This window comes from Polypterus senegalus, chromosome 4 (assembly GCF_016835505.1).
Source record: "Polypterus senegalus isolate Bchr_013 chromosome 4, ASM1683550v1, whole genome shotgun sequence".
NCBI classification, from domain to species: Eukaryota; Metazoa; Chordata; class Cladistia; order Polypteriformes; family Polypteridae; genus Polypterus; species Polypterus senegalus.
In genome coordinates this window covers 230,178,813-230,198,089 of record NC_053157.1, presented here as the reverse complement: position 1 = coordinate 230,198,089, position 19,277 = coordinate 230,178,813, and the positions used below count along the sequence as shown (strand labels likewise).

At 42.4% G+C, this 19,277-nt stretch overlaps 1 protein-coding gene across 1 annotated transcript; it reads left to right on the top strand.

The window, feature by feature from the left end:
• Positions 1-1,147: 1,147 nt before the first annotated feature.
• On the top strand, positions 1,148-18,346 carry LOC120528885 (zinc finger protein 239-like). Its single transcript, XM_039752961.1, has 3 exons — positions 1,148-1,478; positions 17,325-17,514; positions 17,818-18,346. The coding sequence occupies exons 1-3, from the start codon at positions 1,148-1,150 to the stop codon at positions 18,344-18,346; spliced, it is 1,050 nt and encodes a 349-aa protein (XP_039608895.1).
• The last annotated feature ends 931 nt before the right edge of the window (positions 18,347-19,277 follow it).

Sequence of the window (19,277 nt, the reverse complement as noted above, 5' to 3'; positions counted from 1 at the left end):
GCAAATCTCGATCCTTTCCCCTTCCCTGCTCTCATTTGAGGCCACTATTTAGCCTTTAATCAAGGCGCCACTCCTGTCTGTCCTTATATTTGTTTGATTTGGATGAGTACATCTTTACTTAGGAATTGGAAAAAAGAAACTCCTGTTACATTTTCTGAATTTTGGTTTTAACTTTGAACTTAAATATCAGTTCTTGTGATATCCTTAGCTGAAGTGACCCCCGGGGGACAGTAAAGCCATTGCAGTTCTAAACATGAGAGAGAATGGAAGAGGAATGACAGGAGTGCTTGTGAATATGGAGCAGTGGGCAGGTGGAGGAGCCGCCCTTCCTGACAGATGGGGGATCAACAGCCATTCAGACAGGTCCACTGAATCTGTCAGCCAGCTTCTTAACATTTGTAGTGGCTGTCAAACGTGACTCCATATGTGATTGTCCTCCATGTGTTCTCTTCAGCGTCTCTTTCTATTACTCTCACTGTTATTGATTTGTGGCACATAAACACATCACAGGCCGAGTCTCTTTGAAATGGGGGTCTTAGTTTAGGTCAGGTCTAGACTTTGGATCTGTCTCTGCTACATTTTGACTTGACTTGAGTAAGCCGTGTGGCCAGTATGGGATGATTTAAAATGACAATACCTGAATTTTTCAAATTGTATTATCCCTTTTGTTATTCTCTGTTCTTGGCTTTGTATCGGTGAGCTGGACTTTGTCTTGCTGTCAAGTAGGTTTTTACTCCAAATCTGCTGAGAGCTTGTTAGACTAACATGGATCGTTTACAGAATTTCAAATCCCACATAACAACTTAATTAGTAGATTTCCATTTTTGATTAAAACTGGATGTTAACAATGAAATGAGCTCCAGTTGTTTTTGGTGTATCTATGAAGTAATTTTATCACTTTTATTTGATCAGATACAACAGGAGCCTTCGTTTCAGCTCACACGGTCAAGGAGTGAGGGGTCTAATGGCCTCCAGGTCAGGACTGTCCATCTGAAAGGAGAATCTTATAAGAAAGGAGCAAACACTTGGAGGAGAGAAGAGTTTCACACAGAGCATGGACTCAGCCAAAGACGATGGTGTGGAGGAAAGACTGCAGCAGGTTAAAGAAGAGGACCTTGAGTGGGGTACACCATAGGATTTGTGTGTGATGGTGGAGGGCTGGGAAGAAAGAATTTCAGTTTTTAAAGAGGAGAAACACAAAGGGGAGATTGATAAAGTTAAAGCTGAGGATTCTGAAGATTTCTCAGGTGGTCCTGAACTGCAAAACCTTGAAATTGGAAATATGTCCAAACAGATTTTTGTTGATTCTCACTGCAGTTTACAGTATTGGGACACAAAGGAGGGACAACTGACTACCCAGCAGAATTCTGTGGAACTGAAATCTGAGCTACCAGAGTTTGAGGATAAAATCAATAAAGGAGACAGTAGAGAAGAAGAAGATGATGAAAAGCAGCAGCCATCTGGGAGTGCAGGAATAAGTAAGTAATGTGACTAAACATAAAAGAAAGTGTAAATGACAACATTTAGAAATTCTACCAGCCATTTGTAGGAGGTGGACCTGAGAGTGAGACACACAAATGGAGATCAGCTGCTCGAGTGCATAATGACTAACAGTAGCTGACCTAACAAGTAATAAAATGTAAAGGTTTATGAAAAATTATAACAGCTGAAAGTGTCCAGCACATGACTACAGGTGACATTGAAGCCTTAACATGTCACCAGTATTATGTTAAATTAAATTTCACAGTCATATCTTCATAATAATTGCAATAACAACAGCGTTATTATTATTTTTGTTATTATTATTGTTTGTGCTCCATTTAGGTGACAAATGTGCACAAAAGAAAATCCTTAACTCATCCCAATCCATCTATACATTATCCAACCCGCTATATCCTAACTGGTGGGTCACGGGGGGTCTGCTGGAGCCAATCCCAGCCAACACAGGGTGCAAAGCAGGAAACAAACCCTGGGCAGGGTGCCAGCCCACCACAGGGCACACACACACTAGGGACAATTTAGGATCGCCAATGCACCTAACCGGCATGTCTCTGGACTGTGGGAGGAAACCCACGCAGACACGGGGGGAACCCGGGAAGCGAACCCGGGTCTCCTATATGCAAGGCAGTAGCTCTACCACTGCGCCACCGTGCCGCCACCTCATCCCAATCTGTGCCGCTAAATCTACTGCAATAATTTTGGTTTAAATGGCATCTGTCCATTCCTAATGCTGTGCCCGAGTCATTCAGATGGAGTGATTTGTCTCTGCTGATCGTGTCCACAGACTCTTCTCACACAGGCAGACGTTTTCTCTTACAGTAAATTTTTACAGCACGATAATTCAGTGAGCTGTTACGTGTATGAAATATATATATATATATATATATATACTCACACACACATACTAGGGGGCTTTGCCCCCTGCTCGCTTCACCCGCCCACCATTTCTGAAGGGGCGTGCAATGCTCCAGCCACTTTGCATCTCTGCTACTCGCGTAAGGAGATGCTGATGGATCAGCTGCTGTTTTCTTAGTATGTCTTGTGCAGACATACAGAGAACATTTGAAGGCCGTGTAGAATTTGACTGCAATGAGGCAGCAGAGAAACCAAACTGACTTGTTGCTGTTGGTCAGTTTCCCCTCCCAGCCCCTCTCAGGTTACCCCATAAAGCATCACACTGGAGCAGTGAGCAGCTGTGCTAACCACTGGCCCTTACTAATGAAAGAAAAGACACAGATTGACATATTGTTTAATTTAAGTTGGGTTTCTCAGTCATCACAATTGTGTCCAATGAATAAAAACAAATGATACAAACCCAAATTCTCATACCAGATTGCTGTTCCTGATGGTCAGTTGTTCACTCGGCTCCCCTCTGTTACTCCAACGCCATGGAGGTGAACTTTAACAGAGTAAGGCCAAGCTTTGGCGTTGAGTCCATCGTTGAAGATGACGCGTCCACTCCAGGGTTCTTATAAAGATTAGGAGGATAGAAAAGAGAGGAACAACAAAAAAATGAGAATTAGGAAGAGCAGAGAAAATAACAAAGAGTGACGCGGCAATATATTTAATATAATAAATTAATAAATATATTTAACTGAATAAATAATATATAAAAATAATGTCAAAATAATCAATTTGTGCTTAAATAACACAAATATGCAAGAAGTAGAACCCTGATGTGAAGATAAGTTTTTTAGGTCCATTACTATAAGTCCGGTCAGATGGTCAGGGAGGACAGAATAAAAATATAATCTATCAGTCCTGTGGTGAGACGCTGGAGGAATAAAACAAAATCTGCCATTTGGTTCGACTAAAGAGGATCAGAGCGGGTGGCAGTTGGTGAGGGAGGCCACTCAGTGTCTTCTCTTATGCTCCTTCTATCCCAGCTGAAGATGTAGCTTAGCGGAGTGTCTTGGATTGAGAGGTCAGGAGATTCACCATCGATGAGAAACAGAAGGAGCAGAGGAGTTTGTGTTAGCGTATCTGATGTGGCTGAAGTCTCGTTTCAATTAATCTTATATGTTTATTATGGAATGGTGAGCATTATCAGCCAAACTACAAACACTAAGGAATAAAAATATACAACATTTAAATAATGTCATTTGTCACCACCTGATTTGTTTTTTAGTATATTAAATGTTTCTTCACTCTTAATTTCACTATCGTTTAAACTCTGATATGTTCATTACAAAATGGTAATACATGCAAAGCTATACTGTCCTTTGAAAATGACAATAATTAGTAAAATAAAACACTTTTAAATTAGCACACCATTCATACAAGTCATGGCGATATATGTGTGTGTATGAGTATCGTGTAATAATAAAGAGGAACATTAAAGATCCTCTACAAGGTGAGCCACAAACTCTCTTCTTTTATCTGCTGGAAATTAAAGGTAATTCTCTGATGTGGCGAGATTAAAGCTGACAAACAAACGTGGGTTTGAACTCACATGTGTTGACTGAGAGAGAAACTTTGTTGTTGCTTCTTACAAGAAAAGGTGATGGAAAAAGAAGAAGAGGATGTAACATCGACAAGTTTCTGTTCCAACACCTCCACTTCCCCCAGGAAAGAAAGTTCAGAGTCACGTACCCTTCAATGTAATAGGAACCACAGCACAGAGAGAAGTGCGTACATTGTAACAGGTACACATGTCATACATGTAGGAGGGACGGTCCTTGGGAGTGTGGGAACTGTTGACATTTGAAAATGATGATTGTAAATAGGACAGAACTGACCCCTGTGGACTATTCTGTCCTCTGAATTTCCTGGAGTACAAAAGAAACCGCACCATATACCAAAATGTGGAGACTGGGCAAGATCGTGAAAAATAAAACAAAACAAACATGGTCGCTGATTACAACCACATGAAGGTATGCGAATGAATATACAGTAATGCTGCATTAGTGCAAGAATGTTTTCCAAAATGTATAATACAGGTCATAAAATGAATTATTCCAAATGTCATATATACCTATGTCTCTCTTTTTTTGTCAGTGCTGCTTTGACATCATGGACCAGAAGGTGCATAATAACTCAGTGTGACCAGGAACACTCAATAAAACTGAATAAAAAAATTCATATCCACAATCATTCTCAGTCACGCACACCACTCACACCCACGTCCACAGTTTTCCCAGTCCCAGTTTTGTTCATGCACAAGATCTGACACTGAATACAAATACAGAGATGATTCCACATCTTTACCTGAAAACCATGTCAGATTGGAGGTAGTGGTTGTGTGAGCGTGAACGTGACTGAGAGAATAAAACTGAAAAAAAAAGCTAACTTTTACAAGTACTATAAATTTACACTGGCTATTACAGACGCAAATCAAATGTATGTTTTTATCTATACTAATAAAAGGCAAAGCCCTGACTCACTCACTCACTGACTCACTCATCACTAATTCTCCAACTTCCCGTGTAGGTAGAAGGCTGAAATTTGGCAGGCTCCTTCCTTTCAGCTTACTTACAAAAGTTGGGCAGGTTTCATTTCGAAATTCTACGCGTAATGGTCATAACTGGAACCTATTTTTTCGTCCATATACTGTTAATAGACTGCAGCTCGTTGGCCGTGTGAGGCGGAGTTGCGTCTCGCATTGTTACGCCTCCCACGTAACTGAGTGCCTGCCCATATAAGGTAAATATTCGCAGGTGAAGGACTGTGCTTAGCATATACATAAGTAAAAATATCTGAATCACAAACTGATGTTAATTATATTTTGTCCATGAATACTTATTAAATAATTCCAAATAGACTGTCTGCTTCCTTTCATAGCTTTTCCGATGGTTGTGCTGCTTCCAAACATGTATTTTTGTATTAAAGCATTTAACCAATCACATTTCAACCATCATTTGTTGCCAGGCAGAGAGGACTTTACAATCCGTTGTGCAGGCACTCTAACACAGAATAAATGTCGATTAACCTGTTGCTTCAACCAATCAGATTTTGAGTTGGTGTCAGTACGGCCATCTAGCAGGCGTACGGCGACGTCACCATATTCTAACCCATTGATTGGATATAAGCTGCAGGTTCGATTTTTCAGCATTAGCTTCGACGGCAATAGTAAGGGACTTTTTGGTGGAACTGAGGCGCACGGATAATCTGTACGACAGAGTGATTGAACTGCTTTTGAGGAAAGAGAGGAGGATGGATTTTGTTTACAAGTAATCCGAATTTTTGGAGAATAAAATGTTGCAATTTTTCCTAAACAATATTGCAAGTTTATGAGTTATTATTGATGTTTTTTATGTGTGTCGCGGCTGTGGCTACAGTAGAAAGGAACTTGTTCACCACTGGTTTGTCTATTCAATAAAGGTATTTATTGTGGCGACAGGAGTTATCTATCTGCGATGCAGCTGCTCTTTATACTGTATTTCTGCATATTAAGATGGTATTTATAACCATAAATTAGTTCTTGAAGGGCGGGTTGATTCAGACGGAGCAGTACTGAAGGCCTAGGTGTGAGATGCACGGTCTGCCAATGGACCAGATGATACGTAAATTTAATGAACATTACAACCCGAAAATAAACAAAAATGTAGAGAGGCCCATGATTAAATGGACGGTAAAAAAGTAAGAGCGAAGCAACAGTGACTTATTGAAACAGGCAGGCCAGAGCACAAAAGCACGGGGCTCGATGTAGTGCACGTTAAGTCGATCTAAAATGCATGCTCAGATTCGAAAAAATATATCTTTTCAAGTTCTATTTGGATATAAGTAGGTTCTATTTAGTCGACAGAAATATCTTTGGTAGGAATGTAAGTTGAATTTAGTCTTTACATTTCTATGGTGAAGAAAAATGTATGCATTGATGACTAAATTTAACTTACATCCCTACCAAAGATATTTCTGTCAACTAAATAAAAATTACTTATATTTAAAATTTAAATAGAACTTGAACAGGTACAATAGTTCATAATACCCAAGCAGCACTAAGTGCACGTAAGAGCGGAAGTCATCTGTTTTAACAAGCAGAGTATTGCACTGATACAAAATAGCCTGCCCATTTAATTATTTAGGAATGGATAGATAAATTAAGAATTTGTACAAATAATGTTTTTCATTTTTCTTCCTCGATGGATTCTGACATCCCCAGCAACAGCTGCTCGCACCCCAAAGGGTGTATATATACAGGGTGGGCCATTTATATGGATACACCTTAATAAAATGGGAATGGTTGGTGATATTAACTTCCTGTTTGTGGCACATTAGTATATGTGAGGGGGAAAACTTTTCAAGATGGGTGGTGACCATGGTGGCCATTTTGAAGTCAGCCATTTTGGATCCAACTTTTGTTTTTTCAATAGGAAGAGGGTCATGTGACATATCAAACTTATTGGGAATTTCACAAGAAAAACAATGATGCGCTTGGTTTTAACTTTATTCTTTCATGAGTTATTTACAGGTTTCTCTTTGTTTACAGCCATTGACATGTCGCAGAGGTTAACACGTGAGGAGCGGATAGAAATTGTGTTGATGTCTGGTGAACGCAGTAACCGGGTCATTGCAGCAGATTTAAATGCAAGACACCTTACGAGACCACCCATCTCCCATGCTACAGTTGGCAAACTGCTTGCCAAGTTTCGTGAAACTGGTTCAGTGTTGGATTTGCCAAAATGTGGATGCATGAAAACTGTCAATAATGAAGAAACATCAGTGGCTGTCCTAGCTTCATTCAGCAAGAGCCCACAGCATAGCACTCGCCGCATGTCACTTGAGAGTGGCATTAGTCGAACATCCCTTCGGCGGATATTAGCTACTCACAAATGGCACCCTTACAAACTCCAGCTACTGCAGCATCTCAACGAGGATGACCCAGATAGGCGCACTGAATTTGCAGAATGGGCAAAACAAAAATTGGAACAGGACCCTCAGTTTATATACACTGCTCACAAAAATTAAAGGAACACTTTAAAGAAACACATTAGATACATCAGATCACAATATGAAGTTGGATATCTATACAAATAATGACAGGGCAATGTCTTAGGAACAAAAGGATGCCAAGTCTTTTAATGGAAATAAAAGTTTTCTGCCTACAGAGGGCTCAATTGTGTAGACACCCTAAAATCAGAGTGAAATGAAGATGTGGCAGGCTAGTCCATTTTTCAAAAACTTAATTTCTGCTACTCAAAATGCTTTTCAGTATCTTGTGTGGCCCCACGAGCTTGTATGCATGCTTGACAACGTCGGGCCATGCTCCTAATGAGACGACGGATGGTGTCTTGTGGCATTTCCTCCCAGATCTGTATGAGGGCATCCCTGAGCTGTTGTACAGTCTGAGGAGCAACCTGGCGGCGCCTAATGGACCGAAACATAATGTCCCACAGATGTTCTATTGGGTTTAAGTCAGGGGATCGTGAAGGCCATTCAATTGCTTCAATTCCTTCATCCTCCAGGTACTGCCTGCATACTCTTGCCACATGAGGCCTGGCATTGTCGTGCATTAGGAGGAAACCAGGACCTACTGCACCAGCGTAGGATCTGACAATGGGTCTAAGGATTTCATCCTGATACCTAATGGCAGTCAAGATGCCGTTGTCTAGCCTGTAGAGGTCTGTGAGTCGCTCCATGGATATGCCTCCAAGATCATCACTGACCCACCACCAAACCAGTCATGCTAAACGATGTTACAGGCAGCATAATGTTCTCCACGGCTTCTCCTGACCCTTTCACGTCTTTCACATATACTCAGGGTGAACCTGCTCTCATCTGTGAAAAGCACAGGATGCCAGTGGTGGACCTGCCAATTCTGGTATTCTATGGCAAATGCCAATTGAGCTCCCGGTGCTGTGCAGTGAGCACAGGCGCAGTAGACATTTGGGCCCTCAGGCAACCCTCATGAAGTCTGTTTCTGATTGTTTGGTCAGAGACATTCACACCAGTGGCCTGCTGGAGGTCATTTTGTAGGGCTCTGGCAGTGCTCATCCTGTTCCTCCTTGCCCAAAGGAGCAGATACTGGTCCTGCTGATGGGTTATGGACCTTCTATGGCCCTCTCCAGCTCTCCTAGAGTAACTGCTTGTCTCCTAGAATCTCCTCCATGCCCTTGAGACTGTGCAGGAGACACAGCAAACCTTCTGGCAATGACACGTATTGATGTGCCATCCTGGAGAAGTTGGACTACCTGTGCAACCTCTGTAGGGTCCAGGTATCACCTCGTGCTACCAGTAGTGACACTGATTGTAGCCAAATGCAAAACTAGTGAAGAAACAGTCAGAAAAGATGAGGAGGGAAAATGTCAGTGGCCTCCACCTGTTAAACCATTCCTGTTTTGGGGCCATCTCATTGTTGCCCTTTAGTGCATCTGTTGTTAATTTCATTAACACCACAGCAGCTGAAACTGATTAACAACCCCTCTGCTACTTAACTGACCAGATTAATATCCCATAAGTTTCATTGACTTTATGCTATACTCTGATTAAAAAGTGTTCCTTTAATTCTTTTGAGCAGTATATATATATATATATATATATATATATATATATATATATATATATATATATATATATATATATATATATATATATATATATATATATATATATATATATATATATATATATGTGTGTGTGTGTATACAGTACAGGTCAAAAGTTTGGACACACCTCCTCATTCAATGTGTTTTCTTTATTTTCATGACCATTTACGGTGGTGTGAAAATCTATTTGCCCCTTTCCTGATTTCTTATTCTTTTGCATGTTTGTCACACAAAATGTTTCTGATCATCAAACACATTTAACCATTAGTCAAATATAACACAAGTAAACACAAAATGCAGTTTTTATTATTTAGGAGAAAAAATCCAAACCTACATGGCCCTGTGTGAAAAAAGTAATTGCCCCCTTGTTCAAAAATCACCTAACTGTGGTGTATCACACCTGAGTTCAATTTGCGTAGCCACCCCCAGGCCTGATTACTGCCACACCTGTTTCAATCAAGAAATCACTTAAATAGGAGCTGCCTGACACAGAGAAGTAGACTAAAAGCACCTCAAAAGCTAGACATCATGCCAAGATCCAAAGAAATTCAGGAACAAATGAGAACAGAAGTAATTAAGATCTATCAGTCTGGTAAAGGTTATAAAGCCATTTCTAAAGCTTTGGGACTCCAGCGAACCACAGTGAGAGCCATTATCCACAAATGGCAAAAACATGGAACAGTGGTGAACCTTCCCAGGAGTGGCCAGCCGACCAAAATTACCCCAAGAGCGCAGAGACGACTTATCCGAGAGGTCACAAAAGACCCCAGGACAACGTCTAAAGAACTGCAGGCCTCACTTGCCTCAATTAAGGTCAGTGTTCACGACTCCACCATAAGAAAGAGACTGGGCAAAAACGGCCTGCATGGCAGATTTCCAAGACGCAAACCACTGTTAAGCAAAGAGAACATTAGGGATCATTTCAATTTTGCTAAGAAACATCTCAATAATTGCCAAGACTTTTGGGAAAATACCTTGTGGACTGATGAGACAAAAGTTGAACTTTTTGGAAGGCAAATGTCCTGTTACATCTGGCGTAAAAGGAACACAGCATTTCAGAAAAAGAACATCATACCAACAGTAAAATATGGTGGTGGTACTGTGATGGTCTGGGGTTGTTTTGCTGCTTCAGGAGCTGGAAGGCTTGCTGTGATAGATTGAACCATGAATTCTACTGTCTACCAAAAAATCCTGAAGGAGAATGTCTGGCCATCTGTTCGTCAACTCAAGCTGAAGCGATCTTGGGTGCTGCAACAGGACAATGACCCAAAACACACCAGCAAATCCACCTCTGAATGGCTGAAGAAAAACAAAATGAAGACTTTGGAGTTGCCTAATCAAAGTCCTGACCTGAATCCAATTGAGATGCTCTGGCATGACCTTAAAAAGGCGGTTCATGCTAGAAAACCCTCAAATAAAGCTGAATTACAACAATTCTGCAAAGATGAGTGGGACAAAATTCCTCCAGAGCGCTGTAAAAGACTCATTGCAAGTTATCGCAAACGCTTGATTGCAATTATTGCTGCTAAGGGTGGCCCAACCAGTTATTAGGTTCAGTGGGCAATTACTTTTTCACACAGGGCCATGTAGGTTTGGATTTTTTTTCTCCCTAAATAATAAAAACCATCATTTAAAAACTGCATTTTGTGTTTACTTGTGTTATATTTGACTATTGATTAAATGTGTTTGATGATCAGAAACATTTTGTGTGACAAACATGCAAAAGAATAAGAAATCAGGAAGGGGGCAAATAGTTTTTCACACCACTGTAAATTGGTAGATTCTCACTGAAGGCATAAAAACTATGAATGAACACATGAGGAGTTATGTACTTAACAAAAAAAGGTGAAATAACTGAAAACATGTTTTATATTCTAGTTTCTTCAAAATAGCCTCCCTTTGCTCTGATTACTGCTTTGCACACTCTTGGCATTCTCTCGATAAGCTTCAACAGGTAGTCACCTGAAATGGTTTTCACTTCACAGGTGTGCCTTATCAGGGTTATTTAGTGGAATTTCTTGCTTTATCAATGGGGTTGCGACCAGCAGTTGTGTTGTGCAGAAGTCAGGTCAGTTGGACAATCATTTATTTTTCAACAGGACAATGACCCCAAACACACCTCCAGGCTGTGTAAGGGCTATTTGACCAAATAGTTTTGATACCTTAAGTGAGAATCTACCAATGTAAATGGTCATGAAAATAAAGAAAACACATTGAATGAGGAGGTGTGTCCAAACTTTTGGCCTGTACTATATATGTATATATATATTTTTATGTTTGTGTATATATATATATATGTTTATGGGTGTGTGTATACTATATATATATATATATATATATATATATATATATATATATATATATATATATATATATTGTAAAATGATGAGACTTGACACACGTAAAAAAAGGTTGGGGCAGCCACCCGTATAATTTTCCTATCTGCAAAGGATTTAGCTTTATGCAACAATGAAGTTGACTGTTGAGAGTCCAAGACTGAACTGCCAAAGGTTGTGAGAAATGGCGGTTTTAAATGGTCAGACAGGAAGTGATGTTTCAGGCACCGGAACCGGAAGTGACATTCCTCTAGGGGCCGGAACCGGAAGTGACATTTTCCTTGGCGCCGGAACTGGAAGGGACGCTCTTGTTTCAGAAAGGTTTTCCCGCGGCTGGTCTGCAAAGATAGTAGGAGAAGGTTTAATGCACTTCGCCCCCCCCTGGCCTGGCATGGAATTACCTTTACTTGGTCCACACAACGTCCTCCTATGCGCACGTGTGTGACAAGGTCCCCCCCTCAGCCCAGACCCATCGGGTCAGGCGTACCGATCCGAGAAGTCATGGCACCTGGAAAGGGCATCGGCATTGGCCTGCAGAATACCCCGGCGATAAACGACCGAATACTTATATGACTGGAGATCCAAAAACCACCTCGTGACCCGCGGATTGGACTCCCTGTGCAAGGCCATCCACTGTAAGGGTGCATGGTCTGTCACAAGAGTGAATTCACGACCCAAGAGGTAGTATCTCAGCTGAGTAATCGCCCATTTAATAGCCAAAGCCTCCTACTCCACTGCCGCATACCTAGTTTCCTGATCCAACAGTTTCCGGCTCAGGTACATTATGGGGTGTTCAACTCCATCGACGCTCCGGATCAGCACCGCTCCAAGACCTGTGTCCGAAGCGTCCGTCTGGAGAATAAAAGGTTCAGAAAAATCTGGTGCTTTTAGTATAGGAGCTGACGTAAGGGCCAGTTTCAAGTCACTGAATGCAGCTTCTGATATCTGATCCCATACCACATGATTAGGTCGACCCTTCTTTGTGAGGTTCGTCAAGGGCGTAGCTCTCTCGGAAAACTGAGGTACAAACCGGCGATAGTAACCTGCCAAGCCGAGAAATGCTTGTACTTGCCTCTTGGTTATCGGACGGGGCCAATTTGCAATGGCATCAATTTTGGAACACTGTGGTCTCACCATACCCCGGCCCACTAGATAGCCTAAATATTTGGCCTCGACCAACCCAAAGAAATACTTTTTCGGGATGATATGAAGTCCAGCTTGTGCTAGTGTCCGCAACACGGCTCCAACCTGCTGTATGTGTTCCTCCCAGGTGTTGGAATAGATGACAACGTCATCTAAGTAGGCAGCACTATATGAATTATGAGGACGGAGCACTTTATCCACCAGATGTTGGAAGGTCGCAGGTGCCCCATGTAATCCAAATGGGAGGACACGATACTGCCAGTGACCACTAGGGGTGCTGAACGCTGTCTTTTCCTTAGCGGAGTCCGTTAAGGGAACCTGCCAGTACCCCTTAGTCATATCTAAGGTAGTCAAAAATTTGGCATGTCCTAGCCGCTCGAGGAGGTCGTTCACTCGTGGCATTGGATAGGCGTCAAATTGGGAGACTTGGTTAAGCTGACGGAAGTCATTTCAAAACCTCCAACTTCCATCGGTCTTACTGACCATAACGATAGGACTGGACCAGGGACTATAACTTTCCTCAATCACACCTAGCTCCAGCATTCGTCTGATCTCCAACTCCACTTCAGCCTTTTTTGCCTCGGGAATTCTGTACGGACGTTCTCGGACAATAACCCCAGGTTTCGTTACAATGTCATGCGCAACCAGAGAGGTCCGACCTGGCTTTTCACTGACTACCTCAGGGGATAGACAGAATAGCTGCTTCGAGCTCCTGACATTGTTGGCGAGTCAAATTATCTATGAAATTAAGGTGTAATTGACGAGCGAAGAGAGAGCGTAGCTGTCCGGAGGAGGGCTCGGAATCCCGATCCGTGGTTTCAGCAGATTGATATAAATCCGCTCGCTGGGTCGATGATTCGGTTGTTTCACCAAATAATCGATCAGCCCCTTCCTCTCCTTGATTTCATAAGGGCCTTGCCAATGGGCCAACAATTTGGAGTGTGAGGTAGGAACTAAAACCATGACCTGGTCTCCCGGGTGGAATTCCCGGAGAGACGTGCCACGGTTATAACATCGGGCCTGAGCTGCTTGCGCCTTTTCCATATGTGTTTTTAATATTGGTCTAATTTTTTAAAATCTATCACGTAACTGCACGATATATTCTAATATATTTGTTGAAGGGAGGGCCTCTTCCTCCCATCCTTCCTTTAGGATGTCTAATATGCCCCGGGGTTGTCGTCCATATAGTAATTCAAAAGGTGAGAACCCTGTGGAGGCTTGTGGGACTTCCCGATATGCAAAAAGGACGAGGGGGAGGAGCTGATCCCAGTTCCTTCCATCCTCATTGACTACCTTACGCAACATCTGTTTGAGAGTTTGATTAAACCTCTCCACAAGACCATCGGTTTGAGGATGATATACCGAGGTCTTTAAATGCTTTATTTGAAGTAGCTTGGCAGTCTCCCTGAACGTCTGCGAGGTAAAAGGAGTCTCTTGATCTGTCAGGATTTCTTTAGGGATTCCGACAAGCGCAAGTACTCCCACTAATTCCCATGCGATAGCTTTTGAAGTAGCTGAGCGCAACGGAACAGCCTCTGGAAATCGAGTAGCATAATCGACCAGAACCATTATATATTTATAACCTCTGGCTGAGGGTTCCAGGGGTCCCACCAGGTCGACCCCTATGCGTTCAAACGGGATATCAATTAAGGGTAAGGGAACTAGAGGAGCACGGTCCCTCCTAGGAATTTGCCTCAATTGACATTCTGGACAGGATGTGCAAAAGCGCTGAAAATCCTCGTTAATTCCGGGCCAAAAAAATCGGAGCTTAATTCTCTCCAGTGTTTTTTCGGGGCCCAAATGGGCTCCCAGCAGATGGGTATGTGCTAGTTCACAAACCTGTCGCCGGTAGGTTCTTGGTACTAACAACAGTGACCTTATCTGCCCCTCATGTTCTGCTACTCGATATAACAGATCATTATTAAGCACAAAGTGAGGACCTTGTGGCATGGGATATGACGTGTGTTGGCCGTCTATTAGAATGACTGCATTTTTTGCAAATTTAGGGGAAACGTCATTCCATTGTTCCCTTTTAAATGAAGCCGGCGTCTGCCTGAATTGAAACTGCAGACGTGAGAGAGGATCGGATTCGACCTCATGGGGCAGAGTTTCGTCCCGAGACGTCGGAGCGCTTACTGATGACGTTTCAGGCTGCGATGTCCCGGGTCTTTCGTCGTCATCACCAGAGGCCGAAGTCCGCTCCTCAGCCGGCTGTAAACACGGCGTGGAGGAAGTTGAGGGCGCTGAATTCGCGTCCGTGACTAGACCTAGTGATCGGGGAGAAGTGCCTATATTACCGCTATTTATTTCGACCCAATCTCTTCCTAGTATCACGGGGAAGGGCGGATCATCCATCACTGCCACCATTATTTTTTTAATGATGCCGTCTTGGCAGATAAAATATTTGGCGGATCGATAATACCGGACATCCCCGTGAATACAGGTAATGCGGGTCTTATTCTTACACCATTGTCGCGGTAATATTAAGTGGCAAGCAATAATGGAAATGTTACTGCCGGAATCAAATAAAGCTGTTACTTTAATTCCATTGACTAACACTTTTCCCGTATGTGAACAGGCCAGCAGATTAGCGAGAGCACACCGCACCTCCTCCCACTTCACCCCGCAGACCCCTTTGTTGCTTCGTAGTGCCTGCCGGCGCGTCTCAGGGTCCACCCGAACATGCCTCAGTTTATAGCCGCGGGACTCTGTATTAGGGACGCAAGCACACCCGAGTTTGCACGAGCCCCGTTCTGACGGCCCCAAGCCGGTTCCTGCCCTAAAGTGTTCTATGATCTCCGCTAAGGCGACAATATCCGTATATCCCCAGGCCGGCTGGGTGAGTTTTCCGGGGAGGCATTTGAGTAATAAGGCACAGGCCACCTGCTCTGCTATTTGGTGGCTGGTATTTTTATGAGGCTGTAACCAACCAACCACCTTACCCCATAAAGCCATGGCCTGCTTCTTAGTTGCCTTGGCAGTATTAAATTTCCAGGCCATTTTGGTTTCCACCTGCCAGCCTGGGTTTCTCCCACCTTTATTAAAGGGCTTGCCCTTCGTGGGATACGCTGGGGCAGTCCCCACACCCGGGAGGTCATAATAAGCACCCGATGCGTTCCCTGACGTACCTGGCTCTAGCCTGTGGGTCCCGGAGCTATTTTTCCCCGGACCTTTAACAGGATGATGGGTTGAGGCACATTACAGTTTTCCCCAACACTCCCCGACTGATGCCCACTCGGCAACTCGGGAGCGGTACTTACTCATCTGATGATTTGTTGGTTTATAAACGTGTGTCCAGTCAAGGTTCAAGTTTGCCTTCCGATCTCTCCAGGAGGCCATCATCCTGCCGACTACGCCACTATAAAATGATGAGATTTGACACACGTAAAAAAAGGTTGGGGCAGCCACCCGTATAATATTCCTAGCTGCAAAGGATTTAGCTTTATGCAACAATGAAGTTGACTGTTGAGAGTCCAAGACTGAACTGCCGAAGGTTGTGAGAAATGGCGGTTTTAAATGGTCAGACAGGAAGTGATGTTTCAGGCACCGGAAGTGACATTCCTCTAGGGGCCGGAACCGGAAGTGACATTTTCCTAGGCGCCGGAACCGGAAGTGATGCTCTTCTAGGCGCCGGAACTGGAAGGGACGCTCTTGTTTCAGAAAGGTTTTCCCGCGGCTGGTCTGCAAAGATAGTAGGAGAAGGTTTAATGCACTCCGCCCCCCCCTGGCCTGGCGTGAAATTAACTTTACTTGGTCCACACAACGTCCTCCTATGCGCACATGTGTGACAATATATATATGTATATATAACAGCAACACTCATAACAGTGACAAGCCAATTACATTGACAATCATGTTACGTTATTTTCTTGATCTTGATCTTGATCACAAGTCGGCATTTCTTACCGCTACACCACACGAGCTATCATATCAATAGCCTATCCTAACCTACTTTGTTTTTCTTTTGTTATATGCTTGAATACACATGCTCTTGTTTTGTTATACTAGTACCTTTTGTGGAAGTGTTTATTTGATATTTGAATTTCAGGCTTCACTCATTATACACTTCATGTCTACATTGTGGCAATTAGTACTAAAACATGAAAAACGTTTCTGTTTTAACAGTGTTTACATAGATTTTGGTAGACACGCAACACACTTGAAATGTATGTATTCCAAATGACGATCTATTATTTACCCTCTACAACTGCAGGCACTTCACTCCAAGATAAACACTGAGTACTGAGAAGCTTCTTTGCGAATTCAACTGTGGACGGTGGGCGGGTGGATGGGATAGCAGGCTGCTTGTGCTGATAGACACATTTACAACACAAAAGATGCTGACGGAGAGGTGCGAAGGCATTTAAGGTGGGACGGGATTACGGGTTTTTTCATAGGCTTCGGGAATTCTAGTGTTAAAGACCACATTGGTTGCATGTTTTTCTGTTGTTTGACAATGAAATTAAACTCTTAATACTTGTCCAAGTGGTCTCATAATACACCTTACACCCCATCACCTTCACATTTAAAGTCACAGTTGCTCAATCTGCAGATCACACACTTTCCACTATTTTTATGAGCCAAGAAAGATATTGGGGTTCCTTAAATATCAAAGTGCACCCAGAAACATGGCTTATCTAAGCACTTTGTGTATATTGAACCGACTGAACCTCAATTTGACAACAATGCTTATTTAAGAGAGACTTAATCATCGAAGTCACAATTTCATCAGCACTCTTCTTGGATTACCTCAGGAATGGGACTGAGGGGTCAGTGAGTAACATCAGCCGGTGTGCCACCTCTCTAATGTTAAAGTTTATTTATCTGAAAACATTTAACAAAACTGTTTGTATCATTGCAGATGTTCTGGAGAGTGGCAACTTCTCTCCATCTTCATTTACCGAGACTTCTCTTCACTGCAAACTGCAGCAAAAACAGGACAAAGAGAAGATGAAGAAATCAACAAGAGGATCTGAGAATTTGACAGAAGCCTCTTTCCAGTGCATTTCTTTTCCTGTAAGAGTCGCCATCAATACTGACCAACAACAAGAGTATTGCACATATCAGGGGGCTTTGTATGATGGCCGAGACATTGGACAACCTTTAAAAAATGAGTCAGACTGTAAAGATCTCAAGTTGTTTCATACAAGACAAAGGCCATATTGCTGTTGTGAATGTAACAAGACGTTCATTCGTAAGGGCGATCTTCAGAGGCACAAAGCAATTCATACTGGACAGAAACCTCATTGCTGCTCTGAATGTGGTAAACGATTTTTTGACAGATTTTCTCTCCAAAGACATACAAGAATCCACACTGGAGAAAAGCCCTATGGCTGTGCTGAATGTGGAAAAAGATTCACTGACCGTGGCTCTCTACAAAGTCATACAAGAATTCACACTGGAGAAAAGCCGTATTGCTGCTCAGAATGTGACAAAAGATTCATTAAACTCAGCTCTCTTCAGAGCCACAAAATAATTCATACAGGAGAAAAGCCATATGGTTGTTCTGAATGTGGCCAAGTATTTGCCAATTTTAGCAGTTTCCAAAGACATTTGCGAGTTCATACTGGAAAAAGACCATTAGCTTGTTCTGAGTGTGGGAAACAATTTCTTGACCATTATGATCTTCAGCGACACAGACAAGTTCATACTGGAGAAAAGCCATATGGCTGTTCTGATTGTGGGAAACAATTCAGTGACAGTAGCCATCTTCAGAAGCACAAAAGAATTCACACAGAAGAAAAGTCATATGTCTGTTCCAAATGTGGCAAAGAATTTCCCAGAAGTAGCTCTCTTCAGAATCACAAAAGAATTCATACAGGAGAGAAGCCATATGTTAGTTTTAAATGTGACCAACAGTTTCCCACAAGTAGCAGCATTTAGAGGCACAAAGGAATTCCGCAAACAGTTTTCACAAAGTAGGCATCTTCAATATCACATACAAATCCACACTGTTCTGCAGTTATGAAGTGGCAGAAGAAGTCATTTCCACAGACACTTTAGAATCCCCAGTAGAGAGAAGCCTTATTGTTGAACTGAGTGTGGTTAAAGAATCTCAGACCACCGTGGATTTCATGTCCATAAAAGAATTCACACCCAGTTCTGAGTGATTTGTGTGTTTCTCAAACAGCAGAAGTCTTAATGACCACTTGATAATTAACAGTGGAGAAGCCCAGAAGGAATTGATTGTCTGGGGAAGAATGAAGTAATGGAGGAAGGACTGAAATGTAAGCCTCCTAACTACTCAGGTCCTGATGAGTACCTTCATGTGGTGACCTTTTGTGTATAAGACTGATAACTTGTTAAGGCAAAATACTTCTGTGGCATAGTGGTTAAGACTTTGGATCTCAAATCCTGAGGTTGTGGATTCAAATCCCACTACTGACACTGTGACCATGAGCATGTCCCTTCACCTACCTGTGACACAAGTGATGCATCTTTTTAATAACAATAATAAAAAGACATTTTTATTTTGGTATTATAATCATGGTGGACTTTAACTACCCAAATATTAACTGAGCTAACTTTGCCTAAGATCCTAAGCTGCATCAGGCAATGTCTGTCACAGATAAATGGTGTTGTATTTCAGCCAGAGTTCCACCCATGGCTGGGGTTCAAATGTCTCACTTTTGTGTCTTTTATTATTGTTTTATGTTGTGCATTTTTAAGTTTTCTTGTGCCAATGTGTATTCTGCTGTGATTCTTGTGTTCTGTGGGTGGTTTCTTAAGATGTGAGGTCACCTGTATATAATCACGCCCACAATCCCCTACAGTTCATTGTGAAGGCACTCATGGTGTGGCGAGTTTTTTTTTT